The following is a 19,121-nucleotide window of genomic DNA, read 5'->3' as shown; positions in this document are numbered from 1 at the left end:
GCTTTCCCGGAACTTTCGATTTTTCATTCATTTGTCTTCTTTTAATGCAACAATAACAAATATTTTACTACAAACCATGGCAGCAAGCGATATTACAAAATTAGATCTATATTCACTCCTTCAAATAGATGAAACAGCCACTAAGAAAGAGGTATGGCTTTATTCTTAACCTGTCTACAGAAATTGTACGATTTGAGGGGAAATAGTAAACAAATGTCATTTGCAGTTCCATTCATATCGGGAATAATTAGAAGGAATAACGGAAATTATAAACATTTACGATATTACTTTCACTTCCCGGATAAACTTAAATGAAATATTTGGTCAATCTTCTATTATTTGGTAACCTTAGCTCTATGGAGCGATTTGCTAATATTTTAGCTTGAAACTGAGGAAGTTTGCGAAAATATTTACAACCTTCGAATTCAAATTTAAATGTTCCAGCTTATCGACAAAATGCGGTATTAGTAGCAAGGATTTTGAACTTGTATGTAGTCTTACTGGATTATACAATCAGAGAAGATGTTTACTTTTTTGTTTCGGGTTTTAATAAAGTATTTTTTAAAGTGGATCTGTGATGGAAAGAAATAGTGGATAATGTTTGGTGCAAAGAAAGGATGGCGCCAGTCAAGTTTCGCTCCTTTTTAAACATTGTTTTCAGACTTAATTGTTATAAATATTGCGTTAATTGGTAAGATTTACCGATATTTCAAGTTAAAGAGTGACTCTTTTAATAAATATGACTAAACTAAGTTTCAGAGGAAGACCGACAAGCAATAAAGGTTTGAATGGAATTTTACTTGTACATAACGTTTATTTGTTCTTTTATTTTTCCCCCCAGATTATTTCAGCGTACAGAAAAAAAGCTCTGAAATGCCATCCTGATAAAAATCCAGACAATGCAAATGCAGGTGAGAAATCCATTTGGAAAAATTCTTTGTAGTCCAAATTGTAATAATGATTTATACATTTTAAAATAACAAACTGTTATGACGTGGATATACACGTCTGGTGTAAAATATTATTACACAAATAAATAGTTGGTTGTGGTTATGTAAAAATAACCTATTGCTGACTCAGTGGACACAACAGTATTGGATTCTAAACTGATGTTATCAAACAGTAATCTAATATGTGTGTTCCTAGCTCAGTGCAGAGCAGAACATTTTTGAGATTGCACCATCAGCAGACTTATTTACACAATAGGTAAATTGACAGCAAGGATTTTTTGCTTGCCAAAGCCAGTCTCTCAAAGGATTTCATTATGATAGCTCTTACTGCAACAGGAAAGTGGTCATTCGTTTAAGGATGAGAAGAATAAATCAATAATCTGATACAACCTGAGATTGGTGCTTTTTTGATGGATAAATTGTTGTTTAGCTCCAGGTCTACCTTGATCAATCGGAGCCTTTCTAGCTGTGACCATCCTCTCTTTTTGTTCATCAGATTACTTTCTCCACTTTAGTCGTCCTTATTTAAGACAGTATGGCATGGAGAGAGATTTAGATGCTATTTCAAGCAGATCAAATACGTTTTAGTAAGCACTCTACTAATCATCCATAGATGCTATTCTCATTTAACATAAAACAATAGCACAAATGTCTAAGTTAACAGGAGCATACAACTTCTGCTAACACAAATGAAAATATTTCAAGAACAAGAAATTCCTAATATGTGATGGCTGAGGAAGCAGGTTGACAGAATCATTAGCATGCCTGGCAAAATGCTTCGTAGCATTTCATTCATTTTGATGTTCTGAGTTCAAATTCTGTTGAGGTCTACTTTGCCTTTCATCCTTTTGGGGTTGATAAAGTAAGTACCAGCTGAACACTGGAGTTGATGGAATCAACTTACCCACTTCCCCAAAATTGCTGGCTTTGTGCCAAAATTTGAAATCAATATTACTGTGATTTTTTTTTTTCTTTCTCTTCTTATATTCTAGCACTAGAGTTTCAGCAGTTATCCAAGGCTCTTGAAGTTTTAACCGATACATCAGCAAAGGTAAGTTTTCAGTGTGTTTGTGCAAAACTGATTGGCTCCCGTGCCAGTGCCGCCTGACTGGTTCTCATGCTGGTGGCATGTAAAAGGCATCATTTGAGCGTGGTCAATGCCAGTATCGCCTGACTGGCCCTCGTGCCAGTGGCATGTTAAAGGCAACCACTACACTCTGAGTTGTTGGCGTTAGGAAGGGCATCCAGATGTAGAAACTTTGCCAGATCAGATTGGAGCCTAGTGCAAGCCCCTGGCTTGCCAGTCCTCAGTCAAACCGTCAAACTCATGCCAACATGGAAAGCAGACGTTAAATGATGATGATGTTGGTGACATAGTGAGAATTCCATCCATCCATTTTCTCAGCCCATCATTCCTGAGTGGCTCTTGGCAGAGGGAAAATAGCAAAACCATTGTACTACACCTTGACAATTTTTGATATCTTGGCATCTGAAGCAACTGGAGATAATAGTTTCACCAAAAGAACCGGCTAATGCAAGCAAAAATAAATATTGAAAAAAACATTTGGGCATATGACAGTTTAACATAATAGCAACATGTGAATGTATAGAGAGAGAGAGAGAGAGAGATGGATGTATCAACTGACACACACATATCTATATAGTGTGGGTAACATGATTGAAAAGACAACTGTTCAGTGTTTCATCTTATTGTTTATAAATATGCTTTTGATTTTTTATGTTTTTATACTTGAATGACTATTTTATTTCACAATTAAATATATAAAATATTTTCTATCAGGCAGCGTATGACAAGATATGGCGAGCTAAAAAAGCTGCCATAGTAAGAAATAAAGAACTTGATAGTAAACGGAGAAAACTCAAAGAAGGTAAATAGTTTTAAACTGATGTCTTATACTTTGTTATATAAAAACATATGTATTTTAACGTGTAACATGTATCTGTACCTGCCTCTCTATCATACTCTAACCTCTCATAATCTGACATATATTAGAGGATACTTGCCCAATGTACCACACAGTAGGACTGAACCCAAGACTGCATGATTGGTAACAAGCTCCTTAACCACACACCCACACTTGCACCTGTCAAATAGTAGGCTGCTATGATCAGAAATCATTGTTATATTTTTGGACTATTTAGGGTTTCATTCATATTTGATAGCTTGCAATCTAAATGAATATATTAGATTTGTTTTGAATGCTTAGTTAATAATTAACATGTTGTATATAGTGGTTGGCTTTTAAAGTTATTGCTTAATAATCATTGTAAATTCTATGTTAAATTCTCATCAAAATCTCAAAGCTGTAAGATAATGCATGATTAATTTAAAACAATGTGAATAAAAAAAAAAAAGCATTAATTTTAACAAAGTAATGTTAATGCTAAGAGGTTAAACAACTGCCCCAGAATAAAAGGAGAAAAATCATTCCAAAATATTAAACATTTATTCTTGTCATCAACGTAAAGTTCCATATTTTTTATATTTTCAAGACTTAGAAGCCCGAGAAAATGCCTATGAGCAACAAAGAGCTAAAGAAGCAGCGTCGTATATAAATTTACAAGCTGAGGTGAGGAATATGACTTTTTTCCTAAAAACTATTGTAACCTCTTTATTTATTGGTGGGTAATGGGAAATTGGACATCAAAAATAGGCTTTTAAATAAATAGCCTTTACACAGTAATAAAATGAGGAAGATGATTTTGCTGGATATGATGAGACATTTTGCATTGCTGATTTGATGCTGACTTATATGAAAGTTTTGTTTGATTACTAGAAATATTTTGATTTATGAATGTGAATTGTGAAAATTAAGAAGACTAACAGCACCTGAATGAATTTGATTAAAAAATGAAGAATGATAGATATTTGTTATGAACCTTAAACTGATGATTCAATTTTTTTCCTGTATTGTTTTGCAGATTGAACGTTTACAGAAAGAAGGTTCTAAATTATTGGCTGAAGAACAAGAATATCTAAACGAACAAATGAGGCAGGAAAAAATGAATGAGGAAGAGTCAAAACCCAAGACAAATCAAAGTAATTAGTAATGTATTTCTTTATATATTATCATCATCATCGTTTAACATCCACTTTCCATGCTAGCATGGGTTGGACGATTTGACTGAGGACTGGCGAACCAGATGGCTGTATCAGGCTCCAATCTGATTTGGCAGAGTTTCTACAGCTGGATGCCCTTCCTAACGCCAACCACTCCAAGAGTGTAGTGGGTGCTTTTACGTGCCACCGATCATCATCATCATTGTTTAATGTCTGTCTTCCATACTGGCATGGGTTGGATGGTTTGATAGGAGCCAGCCAGGGTGAAGACACCAGGCTACTGTGTCTGTTTTGATATGGTTTATATGGCTGGATGCCCTTTCTAACACCAACCACACTACAGAGTGAACTGAGTGCTTTTTACATGGCACCAGCACAGTTTTGGCTAGAATCCACAGTCTGTTTTGGCTAGAATCCACAGTCTGTTTTGGCTTGGTTTCTACAACCGAATGCCTTTCCTAATGCCAATCACTTTACAGAGTGTACTGGCTGCTTTTTACATGGTACCATCACCAGTGCTTTTTATGTTGCCATGGAATAATGCCAATAATATATCCAATGTTAAAAGAAATGCTCAAAGTATATGTATTTCAAGAAAAAAAATGTTAGTGTTCAGATATAAAGAAATCTGTCTATGAAAGTAAGGTATGTACATTGTTTCATAAATCTAAAGTATTACCATATAAGCCACAATATTTTATACTTGATTTTAACTGAAAAATAACTGGGATGTGAAACTATGAAGAAGAAAAAAAATGTACAAAAATAAATACTAATTAGGCGTACAATTTATTCATGAATATTTATGAGTAATTATCTATCATGTTTCACTTTCTGTATTTATGGTATTATTTGTTGTATTAAATGACTATGTCTCCATTGTATTTTTCAAAAATAGTCTACAAGTATTACATTAGTGAAGCGGAGTTACCAATTTATAAGTATAGTTAGCTATGTATGGACATGTAACTATAAGTTACATGTGAGCTTATATAGTTATCATTTAGTCGCTTGTATTGTTGCTATGTCATGAACTATTTCCTTATATCATTTATATGTAGATTATATTTCTTTTTGTGTTTAGCTTCATCAGAGCTTCTTCCCCGATTAAAGGTAATTTAATTTTAAATCTATTTGACTATTTTTGAAGAAAAACATGTTTGTAATTATATATGTAATATTTGTAACTTTTACTGTTGAGTTAACCGTGAATGTGACTGGTATTAACTGTAGTTTGTAGCATGCCATAAATTTAGGTTGATATTTTCTGATTCGAGGGAAAGCAACTCAGTCTATTTGCTTGTTTCTTGTAAGTTCTCATCAAATTGCATTGTTTGGTTGACAGCTAAGTGCAGTTAAGGTGACCTGTTTTAGACATGGTTGCAGATGTGTTTTTCCTATCAAATTCCTGAGAGAAAAGCTTTAAGATACAATTCTATTTTTTTGGTCATTTGCATCAATCCAATGAAGCAATATGCATTCTGTTTCTCCAGAATAAGAAACTATCAAATAGAGGAGGTCAGAGCAACTCATTCACCAATATGTCACAATGTTATCAACTCTGATTCCTCTGCAAATAAAATGAGAAAGTCTGTTTGGTGACTGAAGTGTACTTCAAATAATTTGAGAAACTGGAAGGAATCTGAAACTGTCTTGATTAAATATAGCATAAATTATTTCTTTTTCTCAAAGATCAAATGGAAATCCAAGAAAGGAGATATTTCAAATGGTGGCTATACAGCAGATATTTTGGAGGAATTGTTTTCTAAGGTAAGATCTTCAAATATACATTTAGATTCTGAAGAGTAGCTTCAATCACATTATTCATATTTTTGTAGGTTTCTCGAATTAAATTTTCAGATGCTTATGACTGTCTTTAAATGCCATTGTAATTCTGTTTCTTTGAAGTATGGGGAAGTTACTGCCCTGGTTGTATCAAGTAAGAAAAATGGCAGTGGAATTGTGGAGTTCAAGTCCCTGACTATGGCTGTAAGTTAAAATAAATCTTTTTGATAAGTTTATTGTTATATTTTGGATTACACATTTTATTTTGTATTCTACAGACTTAGTCACTCTGACAGGTCTTCACCATTTTCTCCTCTTTTCCGACTGGAGTAGCCATGTATCTCTTAGACTGCTAGACACTGTTCGTGCTGTCGCCATCGACCGATCGGTATCCTCGCCCGCGCCGACGCTACGCCGAGCTCTCCGACTCGAAGGCATGTCCTTGCCTCTCCTTTCTGCCGACAGTCGGACCCGCCGCGCGATCGACTCTACACGGCCGGCGCGTCCACGATTCTTCCGCTGACTCCCGCCTCGCAGTGAGCGCCTTCACCCTATCTGTCGCCGTCGTTCCACGCCTCACGCAGCGTCAGATTCGCTCGCCGCCGGCAGCTGCAGCAGCCTTTATGTTCGTACTGCTCGCGTTCTGGTCTTTCGTCTCCGTCTCCTCCTCCTCCTCCTCCTCGCCGACCCGCGGCCTCGTCAGGTTACGCCGCTGACCTCGTGTCGCGTCGCCGCCGGCGCGGCGGACGGGCTAGTTGTCGCTTCCCGATCCGCCACAGGCGATGCGACGTCACCGAAAGAGAGCGGTACCGTGTGTTCGTCCCGCTAGACCGGGACGGAACAACAACCGTGGCTTCAACTCCGGGTGTCGCGGCGGTGGTGCCCGCAATCTCCTCGCGCTCGCCCATCCCTCGCCGTTTTTCGTCATCGCACACACGCTTCTCGTTGACCGCAGCCCGTGCTGTCGCAATCGTTTCGGAGTGGCCGAAAAACGGCTTCCGGCAGCGGTCGTCGCCGCTGCGCCTCCGCGCGCTCGGCGTCGTCCCAGTCGCCGGGTTCCGGGGCTGCTCGCCAGTTCCCACCGGTCGCGACGATACGGTCGGCCTTCCGCATTGGTCGCGCCGCAAATATTAGACTGAGACCGACGCGTACGGGCCGTCGCAGCAGCCGCTGCGCGGGTCCAGGTGTGCGACGGCTTCACGCACCTTCGATTTTGGTGACTCTGGATAACTGTCAGTACGATCGCATGGGCTAGTATCGACTAGGCTTCGCGCGACGGGTCCCCCACGAGTCCGCCCTATCAACTGTCGACGGCCGGGTAAGTGCCGACCCTGGTGGCAACGGGTAACAGGGAATCAGGGTACACTTCAAATCCGTTAACAAGTATCGACCGGAGGGCAAGTCTGGTGCCAGCAGCCGCGGTAATTCCAGCTCCGGTAGTGTATATTAAAATTGTTGCGTTTGAAAAGCTCGTAGTCGGAATTCGGGTCTCGAAAACGTGCCCCAGCACGTTCGGGGCGACGGCGCCGTCGCGGGCGTGCCTCGCGCGCGTCTGCTTCGGTAGTCCGTTCGCATTCCCGGCCCTATTCGCCGGTGTGTGCGCGGTCGGGCCGTGGAGCTCTGTGCGCATCGTCGCTGCGACGGTCTCTCCAGCAGCCCGTCTCCCGCCTCCGCTACCGTCCCCCGTCCGGTCGGTCGGCATCAGCACGCAATCGTTCGGCCTCGCCTTCACCGGCGTCGCAGTCGCCGCTGTTGCTGCTGCCGCTACCTCCGCTGGTGGCAGTGGTTCGCGGTATTCGGGGGAAACAAACGGGGGGGCGAGCATCGCCGCTCGCACGCGTTTCGGTAGTGCGTCCACCTCCCGGTCGTTTTGGCCCGCACAGTTCCTCCGAGGGTGCTCTTCGCCGAGTGTCCGAGGAGGCCGGTACGTTCACTGTGAAAAAATTAGAGTGCTCAGAGCCGGCTTGCATACGAAAAGCATGGAATGATGGAAAATGGCCTCGTCCGTGCGTTATCCGTCAGTCTCCGTTCACGATGAGGCAATGATCGAAGGGAGCGATTGGGGCCACTCGTATTGCGATGTTAGAGGTGAAATTCTTGGATCGTCGCAAGACGCACTGCAGCGACGGCATGTGGCAAGCACGTTTTCCTCGATCAAGAGCGAAAGTCGGAGGTTCGAAGACGATCAGATACCGTCGTAGTTCCGACCGTAAATGATGCCAACTGCCGCTCCGCCGGCGTTCGCTTCGATGACCCGGCGGGGAGCCTGCGCGGGAAACCATAGTCGGTTCCGGTGGGAGTATGGTTGCAAAACAGAAACTTAAAGGAATTGACGGAAGGGCACCACCAGGAATGGAGCCTGCGGCTTAATTTGACTCAACACGGGAAAACTCACCCGGTCCGGACACCGGTAGGATTGACAGATCGATAGCTCTTTCTCGATTCGGTGGGTGGTGGTGCATGGCCGTTCTTAGTTGGTGGAGCGATCCGTCTGGTTGATTCCGATAACGAATGAGACTCCGGCCTGCTAACTAGCGCGTCGATTAGTGCTTTTCCGGTAGCGAGGCGGCGCCGAAGCCGTCGTCGGTAGCTCCGCGCGCGGCCCGGGCTTGCCGTTGCCGCCGCTCTCCTTCGCGTCCGGCAACTGCCTTCTTAGCCTTTCGCGCTCTGCTCACGGGGTGTGCGGGTTGGATGGCGGTTCGCACGCGGCGTGGTTGCGGCGGCGGTGACCCGGTCGGCTCGGCCCGCGCGAGCCCGGCGCCGGCACGCCGTCGCGCCCGGGCCAGTCGGTTGGCGAACGCAGCGCTTCTTAGAGGGACGGGCGGCAGAAAGACGCACGAGGCGGAGTGATAACAGGTCTGTGATGCCCTTAGATGTCCGGGGCTGCACACGCGCTACACTGGAGGTATCAGCCGGCGCGTCTCCCCAGGCCCGAAAGGGTCGGGAAACCTCTGAACCACCTCTAGTGATAGGGATCGGGGCCTGGAACCAACCCCGTGAACGAGGAATTCCCGGTAGGCGCGGGTCATCAGCCCGCGTCGATCACGTCCCTGCCCTTTGTACACACCGCCCGTCGCTACTACCGAACGGTCCGGTGAGGTCCTCGGATCTGGCCGACGAGTTCGCTTACGCGCGGCGGCGTTCTCTGATGGCCCGGAGAAGACGACCGAACCCGATCGCTTAGAGGAAGTAAAAGTCATAACAAGGATCATTACCGCAGCAGCAGCAGCAGCCCTGCTCCGCTCCGCCGCCTCCTCCTCCTCGCCTTCTCCTCGCCTTTCCGGCGCGATCCAGCACTCCTCGGCCCTCTAACAGTGCAGCCACAGCGGAGCAACGAGCAAGTAGAAGCGGTGGACGAAGCCCGCAAATCGTTCCCGCTGTCGTTATGCTTCCTTCTCATTCTCTCTCTGCTGTAGTAGCTGCCGACCGCGCAGTTTTCACCCAGCCTGCGTCCGCCCGAATACAGTGCACTAGGCCGACAGTGCTGCACGCTTTGCGGCTCCACGAACCTCAATATCTCTCTCGTCTTCCTTCCTGGCGTCAGCCAGCATCGCCGCCGCCGCTGCCTCCTCCTCACCTTTCCGGCGCGATCCAGCCGATTTCGTAAGCCGCGGCCGGGCCCCCTCGCACTCGTCGGCCCTCTAACAGTGCAGCCGCAGCCGAGCAATGAGCAACGAGCAAGTAGAAGCGGCGTCAGCAGCGGTGGACGAAGCCCGCAAATCATTCCCGCTGTCGTTATGCTTCCTTCTCTTTCTCTCTCTGCTGTAGTAGCAGCTGCCGACCGCGCAGTTTTCACCCAGCCTGCGCCCGCCGCATACAGTGCGTTAGGCCGACAGTGCTGCACGCTTTGCGGCTCCATCAAACTCAATATCTCTCTTGTCTTCCTTCCTTTCCTCGCCCCCGCGTCGGCCAGCGCCTCCGGTCGTTGCGGAAGAGCGAAACCGCAGAAGACGGGCTTCGGCAGTCGCCGTCGTCTTGTTTCGTTTCCGTTCGCTTCTTTTTTTGTCGGCCGCCGCCACCGCAGTGACGGTAGGCGGTCGTCAGTCACTAGTAGTAGCAAATACCGAAACCCTGGACGGGGGATCACTCGGCTCGTCCGTCGATGAAGAGCGCGGCTATCCGCGTGAACTGATGCGAATTGCAGGACTCAGTGAACATCGACACCTCGAACGCACATTGCGGCCCCGGGATCCCATCGTCCCGGGGCCCCGTCCGGTCGAGAGGCGGTCACGACACGAAAAAGCCGTCCGCCGTTGCTGCTGCAGCGGCGGGGAGTCGGGAGTCGCAGGAAAGGGCGCGCGCCGGGGAAGCGGGCGGGCAGCGGGACAGCTCGCCTTTCGTTCTCGCTACTGCTTCTGCTTCCGGCCCGACTAGCAAGCGCGCGCCGCTCGATCCTCCATCTCCCGCAATGCCAGACCGTCATCGCTGCGACACGCCACGGAGCGGCCGACAGCCGCGGTAGCAGCAGGGAACGCACCGTCCGCCGTTCGTGCGCACTCTTCTGCCTGCCGCCCTCGCCGTCGTTGCCTCCTCTCATTACTCCGTGGCGGCCGTTGCCGCCGCAGCCGTCTGCATCTTCGGTCGGTGTTCGCTCTGTGGATCTCGTTTGCGAGCGTTCGTGCCGGACGACGACGACGACGAATCGAATGCGGCTTGCCGCAGCGATTTTTTTTTTCCTAAGCTAATGCTGCCCTCGACTCGGACGAGACTACCCACCGAACTTAAGCATATCGCTAAGCAGAGGAAAAGAAACCAACCGGGATTCCCTAAGTAACGGCGAGTGAACCGGGAGAAGCCCAACGCCGAATCTCGTCGGCAGCGCCGGTCGTCGAGAGCTGTGGCGCAAGGGTCGTACACGGTCGATCGTTTCGCCCGGCTAGGTTCGGAGTCCCCTCGATCGGGGCTGCCCAGAGCGGTTGCCAGGCCCATTCGGAGCCGGCGGTGTTTCTTTTCGGCCCGAGAGTCGGGTTGCTTGGGAACGCAGCCCAAAGCGGGTGGTAAGCTCCATCCAAGGCTAAATACGGGGACGAGTCCGATAGCCGACAAGTACCGCGAGGGAAAGTTGAAAAGAACTTTGGAGAGAGAGTTCAAGAGACCGTGAAACCGCCCAGGGGTAAACGGGTAGGACCGCGATCGCGAGGGGACTCAGTCCGCTGCCACTTTCACCCCCGCCTAAGGCGCCGTCGTCGCCGACGAACGCGTCGGTGGCGGCTGCTCGTTTCCGCGGGCGGTCGTCTGCTCGTTTCCGCGGGCGGTCGTCGGCGCTCAATTTCCAGGGCGCCGGCATCGGACGCACTTCCCCTCTGATCCGTCGTCGCGACCCGCTCCCGTCGGGCCGGTAGGCACGCGGCGTCCGCAGGTCGCAGACGAGCGCCTCGGCGTCGGGACCCACGCGCTTCTCTCGACCGGGCCCGTCGCTCCACGAAAGCGCAGGCACGGCTTACCGACGGAGACGGGCTAACGCACCTCGCCCTCAGCAAGCACGACGCAGCGAGTCGCGAAAGCGACGCGGCCGCCCGCCTGCACTTCGCGAATTCCGACGGCACAGCGCAAGCGAGAACGTGACATGTCGCTGCCCGGGGGAACAGAGTTGGGCCGCTGTCGCAGCCGCAGCCGCCGTCGTCTTCTCGTCGGTTGCAGCGGTGGTGGTGGCGGCTCGCTTCTTTTTTTTAACAGGTGGCGTTTCGAATCATCGTTCCCGGGTCGGAACCGTGTGTAAGGGCGAAAGACCAATCGAGCCGTCTAGTAGCTGGTTCCCTCCAAAGTTTCCCTAAGGATAGCTGGAGCCAGCGGGAGAACGACACGCAATTCCGTCCGGTAAAGCGAACGACTGGAGGCCCCTGGGACATTGACGGCCTCGATCTACTCTCGAACTGGGAACGGGTGAAACTGGCCGCTCCTCTCCCGAACGGAGGCGGCCGTTTACGAATCGTTGGAATTTATTTTGCGCGATTCTTGCGATGAATGCACAGTGCCAAGTGGGCCACTATTGGTAAGCAGAACTGGTGATGTGGGATGAACCGAACGTCCGGCTAAGGTGCCCTACGCTTCGCCCATTAGATCCCCGAAAGGGTGTCGGTCGATATAGACAGCAGGACGGTGGCCACGGAAGTCGGAATCCGCTCAGGAGTGTGTACCAACTTACCTGCCGAATCGACCGGCCCCGAAAATGGATGGCGCTGGAGCGAGCGACCGATGCCGGACCGGCCGGGCGACAAGTTGCGCGATCGCCGGCGAGGCGACTTTCCGATGCCCGGTCGAGTAGGAGGGTGCCACGGCGTGCATGGAAGCCGCGGGCGCGAGCCCGGTTGAAGCCGACCGCGGGTGCAGATCTCGGTGGTAGTAGCAAATATTCGAACGAGACCTTCGAAGACCGAAGTGGAGAAGGGTTCCGTGCTAACGGTGGTCGAGCACGGGTCAGTCGGTCCTAAGAAGCGGGCGAAAGCTTCCACGAAAGGCGCCGGATCCGTCACGAAAGCGATTGTAGCCAATATAGTAGCAGATGCAGCCGGCCTCGCATCGAAAGGGAATCGGGTTAGTATTCCCGAACCCGAACTCGGAGAGTGCTCCTAGCAACGCGTTTGTCGTCGAAGCCGGCGGCCAGGCGAAGCAATGGCAACGCAAGCGAGCCCGGAGACGTTGCCGGGAGCCCCGGGAAGAGTTCTCTCTTCTTCGTAAAGGACCGCGTCCGTGGAATCGGCTCGTCCGGAGATACGGATATGGTACCTGTAGAGCGCCGCGTCCGGTGCGCTCTCGGCGGCCCTGGAAAATCCGGGTCCGTAACGATTCGCAGCTCTCGAGTCGGTCCGTACCCACCATCCGCAGCAGGTCTCCAAGGTGTGCAGCCTCTCATCGATAGCGCCAATGTAGATAAGGGAAGTCGGCAAAATGGATCCGTACCTTCGGAAGAAGGATTGGCTCCGAGGACCGGGTCGGTCGGGCCGTGTGTATCGCCGTTCGCTCGGCGTCGCGCTGCTGCAGCTGGCGCCGGAACGGGGCTGTAGTGTTGGCGTCGGACTCGGCATCTCGGGCGCCTTTCCGGCCGTCGTTTGCGCAGCCACGGAAGGCGCAACTCTCATGGCGTCGGTGCGCGGTCGCGCCTTCGGTCAACGGGAGTTCACGGCCTCGTTGGGCGGCTCCGTCGCGTGCGGCATAGTCATCTCCATGCCGCGTCCTCGCGGCAGTCCTCCTCTCGCGCGCGGCCTTCTCTCGCGTCGGCGTTCGGCGCCTCCCGACGCGCGGTCGAGCCGCCGTCGCATGTCGCGCGCGGCGGTTTCATGCGGGGCGTAGTGGGCACGAACAACACAGCTCCACACCCGGGACGCCGTGGAGCGACACGGCTTTGGGCTCGTCGATGCGCGCGGCCCTCGGTTCCCGCGTGGGGTCGTGCGGTCGTCGCACCGCGACGCGCGGCCGGCGGCGAACTGTCGACTCGGAACTGGTACGGACCGGGGGAATCCGACTGTCTAATTAAATCAGAGCATCGTGTAGCCGGCCAAGCCGCACAGACGCGATGTGATTTCTGCCCAGTGCTCTGAATGTCAAAGTGAAGAAATTCAACCAAGCACGGGTAAACGGCGGGAGTAACTATGACTCATCTAATTAGTGACGCACATGAACGGATCAACGAGATTCCCACTCCCTATCTACTGTCTAGCGAAACCACAGCCAAGGGAATGGGCTTGGACGGATCGGCGGGGAAAGAAGACCCTGTTGAGCTTGACTCTTGTCCGGTTTTGTGAGGGCACACGGTAGGCGTAGCATAGGCGGTAGCATTAGCGTTGCCCCGCGCGCCGGCCGCCGATACTGGCGGCGGTGGCGCCCTTCGTCGACGTTGGTGGCCGTCGCGTCCGCGCTTCGATCGTCGTCGTTGTCGTCTGCCGTTCGGTTTCTGTCGCGTCGGGGTGTCATGCGCGTTTGCGACGATGAAAAACCGCCACTTCCGTAGTTTCCTCGCTCACTCGATGGAGAAGGGATCGGGCCGTCGCCGAGCGGTGGTTCATTATCTGGTGCGAAGCGCGCGGTGCATGTCGAGCGCCCTCGCGGGCGCCGGCACAGCCGATGCGCGACCCTTAGTCGAGAACAGTGTCGGTCGGGGAGTTTGACTGGGGCGATACATCTGTCAAACGGTAACGCAGGTGTCCCAAGGCGAGCTCAGCGTAGACGGAAACCACACGTCGAGCAAAAGGGCAAAAGCTCGCTCGATCTCGATTTTCAGTACGAATACGGACCGCGAAAGCGTGGCCCATCGATCCTTTCCGAACAGCGGCGAGCTATGCATCCGCCGAGAGGTCTCAGAAAAGTTACCACAGGGATAACTGGCTTGTGGTGGCCAAGCGTTCGCAGCGACGTCGCTTTTTGATCCTTCGATGTCGGCTCTTCCTATCATTGCGAAGCAGAATTCGCAAAGCGTTGGATTGTTCACCCACTAACAGGGAACGTGAGCTGGGTTTAGACCGTCGTGAGACAGGTTAGTTTTATTCTATCGATGAATCGCGCGTACGCGGCGCCCCGTGTCGCGAGCGGACGGCGGAGGCGGCGGCGGCGTTCGGTTTTTGGCTGTGCGCTTCCGGAGCCGACTACGCTTCTTCTTCTTCTTTCGGCTCTTGCGGCCTTAGGTGGTTGCGCCGGCAACGTCAACTCGGCTACGGCTATCCCGTCCAGTACGAGAGGAACCGCGGGATCAGAGCAACGGTTTGCGCGCTCGCTCGATAGAGCGGTAGTGCCAGGCTGCCTCTGAGCGATAACGGCTGAACGCCTCTAAGCCGGAACCGTAGACGGACCCGAGTTGTTTTCCAAAAGCGTCTCAACCTCAAGGCGCATGCCTTAGCTCAGCGTTCGCCGTCCGCCCGTCACGTTCACGCGCGGCGAGCGGCAGCGTCGCCAGTGGAATTGCCATTTCGGGACGTCTGCGGCGGTGGAAAAGCGGTCGGCCTTTATGTCCGGCCGCTCGCGAAGTCGTCGCCGACGTCCCGCCCCCTCCACGACTTGTTCGAAGAGATCGAGACGAAAAGGATCGCTTGCATACGACTCGACTTGCCGTTCGGAGTGACGTGCTTAGTAGAGCAGCTACCACACTGCGATCTATTGAGTCTCTTCTCGCGAACGACACGATGCGCCCTTTCGAGGCGGGAGGACAGGCGGGGAAACTCTCGTAGCCGTGGCCGAAGCTGCAGCCGCCGCCGCCACTACCGCATATCCTCTTCTATATTGCGTGACGAGAGAAACGGCGAACCGATGGAGGGCGAGACCGAGAGAGGAAGCGCGGCTTAGTGGTTGGTCGGCGAAAACGAAAGAAGGACGTAAAGGAAAAATAGCGATCGAGCGGACGGCAACGGCGACGAAGACGAACGGAAGAAAGGTAACGCAGATACGAGAGCGCTCGGCGCCGCCGCGGCGAGCGAGTTGTCGGAGTGCATTTCCTTAGGTCGCTGCTGGGGGCGAGTAGTAGAAGTAGTAGAAAAAGAACGCTGCCAAGTGCGAGACCGGTGTCGGGGCGTGTGTCATCGTCCCATTTCAGTAGAAGCAGATTTTCTCGTTGCTTTCTTTCTTTCTTTCTACTTTGAAGAGACGCGCAGCAATCCGACAAACCGGGAACTGATTGCATCGAGCGAGACCGTGTGCCGGTCGCCACCGCGTACCCGCAGAGCCGATCGAAAGCGGCCGAATTGAGAGCGACAACTAGGCGGCAGAAAGACGGGTTGGCCGGAGAACCGCAGGTTTCAGTCGAAAGCGGACCGAATTCAGGGCGACGACTAGGCGGCTGCTGTGGAAAGACGGTCGGTCGGCCGGCGTTGTTCCGCCGGCGAAGCGCAGGTGCGATCGAAAGCGCTGTCGGCCGGGCAGTGATGCCGACCGCGAGTGGGTGTGTCTGTCTGTGTGTGTAAGTTACACGGCGGCTTAGGCGGTAGATGGACGAGAAAGAAAAAGAAGAAGCAGGCTGAACGAGTCGTGGCGGCAGCAGCGAGAAGGAAGCCACCGAGCGATTGGGAGCGAGCAAAGAGAATGCGGACGCCTCGGCGGCGGACTGCCACCGCCGAACAAGCCACGTGGCCGGTACCGTACCGGTGACGGGGTCCGACTCGCGAGTTTGCGATCGAAAGCGCTGTCGGCCGGGATTGTGTGTGTGTCTGTGTGTGTTACACGGCGGCCTAGGCGGACGAGATAAAAAAGAAGCAGGCCGAGCGAGTGTTGGAGGCAGCGAGAAGGAAGCGATTGGGAGCGAGCAAAGAGAATGCGGACGGCCGCCGCCGAACCGCCGGCGCGATGGAAAGGCCGACATATCGGCTGCCATACGAGCCACGTGGCCGGTACCGTACCTGTGAGTTTGCAATCGAAAGCGCTGTCGGCCGGGAGTGTGTGTGTTACACGGCGGCCTAGGCGGACGAGAAAGAAGAAGCAGGCCGAGCGAGTGGTGGCGGCAGCGAGAAGGAAGCGATTGTGAGCAAGCAAAGAGAATGCGGACGGCCGCAGCCAAACCGCCGTCGCGATGGAAAGGCCGACGTGTCGGCTGCCATACGAGCCACGCGGCCGGTACTGTACCCGTGAGTTTGCGATCGAAAGCGCTGTCGGCCGGGAGTGTGTGTGTGTGTTACACAGCGGCCTAGGCGGACGAGAAAGAAGAAGCAGGCCGAGCGAGTGGTGGCGGCAGCGAGAAGGAAGCGATTGGAAGCGAGCAAAGAGAATGCGGACTGCCGCCGCCGAACCGCCGGCGCGATGGAAAGGGCGACATGTCGGCTGCGATACGACCCACGCGGCCGCTACCGTTCCCGTGACGGGGTCCGATTCGCGAGTTTGCGGGTCGGGCCCGGGGGAATAGTCACGCTCTAGGTGACCCTCATACCCCAAGGGGGTCCAGACTACTATGTAGGGTAGTCGGCGATCGGACGGTCGTTCCCTATGACTCGCACCCCGAACCGCATGTTTTAACCTCTCATCATTCAACCACCTCCTTCAGTACTGCACCCTGCTCCCTCTGTTGGGGCGTCTTGTCTTGCATGTGACTTGGTAACTTCACAAGTGCTGGTGCCACATAAAAAGTACTAGGTACACTCTTTGAAGTGGCTGGTGTTAGGAGACGCATCCAGTCACAGCAACCATGCTAAAACAGATATGTTCCCATTGTTTGGGAACAGGTGAGGGTTGGTGACAGGAAAGGCATTCAGCCATAGAAAATCCATCTCAGTAAATTCTGTCCAACCCATGCAAGCATAGCAGGTAGGACATTAAACTCTTTAGTATTTAAACAGGCCATATCCGACCCAAATATTGTACCTGTTTTATGTTCAAAATGGACAGATGTGGCCTCCCTCACCAACCCAACAATATCATTTGATAAAATGAGCATTACATTTTGACAGAATAATGCGAATGCTAAAGGGTTGAAATGATGATGATGATGTGACTGTTTTTCATTATTTCATCCTTCTTGTGCAGGTCTGTCTTGTGTATGATTTTGTAAGTAAGAAAAAAACAAACATACCACCACATACATAAATAGAAGTGGGGGTTCTTTTCTGGTGTGTAACTACAAAGCAATTGATTGTAAAGACTTGTAGATCATGATTTTTGCTCACATTTACTCCCTCAAGTTCCATTCATATTAAATAAAGGTTGTGTGTGTGTTTTAGAGATGTAGGAGAGTTATTTGAACTGTAAGACTATAGATTGTATTCATATTTCTGTTTTCTTTAAACACAGATATAATTTTTTTCTGACTTATGCAGCAAAAAGCCTTATTGTGTGAACATGGACTTGAGAACAATCCATTAACTTTGTCATGGATAGATGCACCACCTCCATCTACTGTGCCTGAATGCGAAAATGAAACAAAAAAGATGCCTCACAAAGTGAGTTAGACTTTCATACATTTTAGTTTTACTGGTAAAATTTGTGTTTCTTTAGCTTAACTGATGTCTTGATTTTCCAATGTTCAAACTTGTGTACTGCCATTTTGACTAGTACTTTATTAGATATTGAGTGAAATTAATAATATCTCCATATTAATAGAAGCATATGGGAATAGATTATGGAAATCCTCTAAATATTTTTTGCATTCATACTTTTTATTTCATTAAAATCTATTGTATAGCTTACACCTGTTGACATGTATATATCCACATATATATATATATATATATATATATTTACAGATACCAACTCCGTTGGCTTTCCAGGCTAATTCTTATCAAGCTAATTCTTACCAGCCAATGACCTCTGATGAAAGAGCCTTTGAAAGTTTGGTTCTGCGTAAACTTCGACAGGCTGAAGAAAGAAAAAGACTTACTGAACAGATAATGAAGGAAGATGAAGCAGAGACTTAGCTCCGATCTAAAACAGCTATTTTTGCTTTGTTCAGGAACATTCTGATACAGTAAACAATTGTTTCTTTGTTTACATGCCGATTTGATATTTTGTCAAATGACTTTCTCTTCCGTGAAGAGGCTAATTAATCTAATAAAATAATAATAATAAATGTGATTAATTGTGATTTTTACGGAAAAATATTTTAATAACTGTTAATGATTTCTTTGGGGGAATTTTCTTTGTTTAGTTGTTATATTTTGTGATTAACATGTTTTAAGATGGTGGCTTGTTTGAGCATTGGATAAAATACTTTGCAGTATTTATTCCTGCTCTGTATGATTGGAGTTCAGGAGTTCAAATCTTGTGGAGGTGCATGGTTTAGTGGTTAGAGTGTTGGACTCATGGTTGTAAGATTGTGGTTTCTGTTTCTGAACTAAGCAACACGTGTTCTTGAGTAAAAAAATTTCATTTCATGTTGGTCCAGTCCACTTGGCTGGTAAAAATGGGTAATCCTGTAATGGGCAGGCATCCCATCCAGGTGAGGAATATATACACCAGAGGAACCAGCTCTATGAGTCTGTATGATTTGGGAAGGATTTGAAAAAAACAAATCAGTCAAATTTCTTTTTAATTCTTCCAGGGTCAATAAAATAAAATACCAGACAAGTTTTAGATAGTTATGCTATCTAATGGATGTTAGATGATGATGACATTCTAGACAAGAATAAAAACTGAGTGTAGTGATTTGTGTAGGTTGGGCAGGTGGGAGAGAATATGAGTGAGAAGAGCAGGAAAGATAAGTGTGTTATGAGTGTCTGAGAGGAAGTGGTATGACACCAACCAACTTTGAAGACTGGAGGCCACAAGAGTAGTGATAGAAAATCTGAAAGAGAGGACGACATATATGTGGTGCAAAGAAGGTCATGGTGACTGTTTGGTGGTCTGTGGCTGGTTTCATTCATCACAGCTTTTTTGGATCCAGGTGAAACCATTACAGA

General features: G+C 49.8%; 1 protein-coding gene, 1 non-coding gene and 2 pseudogenes across 3 annotated transcripts; all 4 read left to right on the top strand.

Annotated features, from left to right (window-relative positions):
• Nucleotides 1-2: 2 nt before the first annotated feature.
• LOC106874876 (dnaJ homolog subfamily C member 17) lies at nucleotides 3-18,297 on the top strand. 2 transcript variants are annotated; one of them, XR_016243575.1, is made up of 11 exons: nucleotides 3-151; nucleotides 842-911; nucleotides 1,943-2,001; nucleotides 2,752-2,839; nucleotides 3,465-3,541; nucleotides 3,894-4,011; nucleotides 5,117-5,145; nucleotides 5,725-5,802; nucleotides 5,941-6,021; nucleotides 17,518-17,666; nucleotides 17,970-18,297. XR_016243575.1 is itself a non-coding variant. In XM_052971461.1 (11 exons), exons 1-11 carry the CDS (start codon nucleotides 77-79, stop codon nucleotides 18,138-18,140), a joined length of 969 nt encoding a protein of 322 aa, XP_052827421.1. In that variant the 5' UTR covers nucleotides 3-76; the 3' UTR covers nucleotides 18,141-18,297. The 2 variants fall into 2 exon arrangements, 1 of the variants encoding a protein (XP_052827421.1); XM_052971461.1 differs by having other exon boundaries at nucleotides 17,544-17,666.
• Nucleotides 7,037-9,031, top strand: LOC149133170 (small subunit ribosomal RNA; annotated as a pseudogene).
• Nucleotides 9,885-10,043, top strand: LOC149133169 (5.8S ribosomal RNA). The gene has a single exon (XR_016243776.1). It is a non-coding gene; the product is annotated as a 5.8S ribosomal RNA (ribosomal RNA).
• Nucleotides 10,506-14,936, top strand: LOC149133168 (large subunit ribosomal RNA; annotated as a pseudogene).
• Nucleotides 18,298-19,121: the final 824 nt, after the last annotated feature.

This window comes from Octopus bimaculoides, chromosome 11 (genome assembly GCF_046866305.1).
Source record: "Octopus bimaculoides isolate indiv1 chromosome 11, ASM4686630v1, whole genome shotgun sequence".
Lineage (NCBI taxonomy): Eukaryota > Metazoa > Mollusca > Cephalopoda > Octopoda > Octopodidae > Octopus > Octopus bimaculoides.
Note: the sequence above shows the minus strand (reverse complement) of the source record. Positions and strands in the feature narration are given on the sequence as shown.

What these genes read in the sequence shown, in the direction of transcription:
- LOC106874876 (XM_052971461.1), top strand. Translation starts at nt 77, where the DNA reads ATGGCAGCAAGCGATATTACAAAATTAGATCTATATTCACTCCTTCAA. An exon ending in ACGGAGAAAACTCAAAGAAG is followed by an intron (nt 2,840 to 3,464) that starts GTAAATAGTTTT and finishes TATATTTTCAAG; the next exon opens with ACTTAGAAGCCCGAGAAAAT. An exon ending in CAAAAAAGATGCCTCACAAA is followed by an intron (nt 17,667 to 17,969) that starts GTGAGTTAGACT and finishes ATATATTTACAG; the next exon opens with ATACCAACTCCGTTGGCTTT.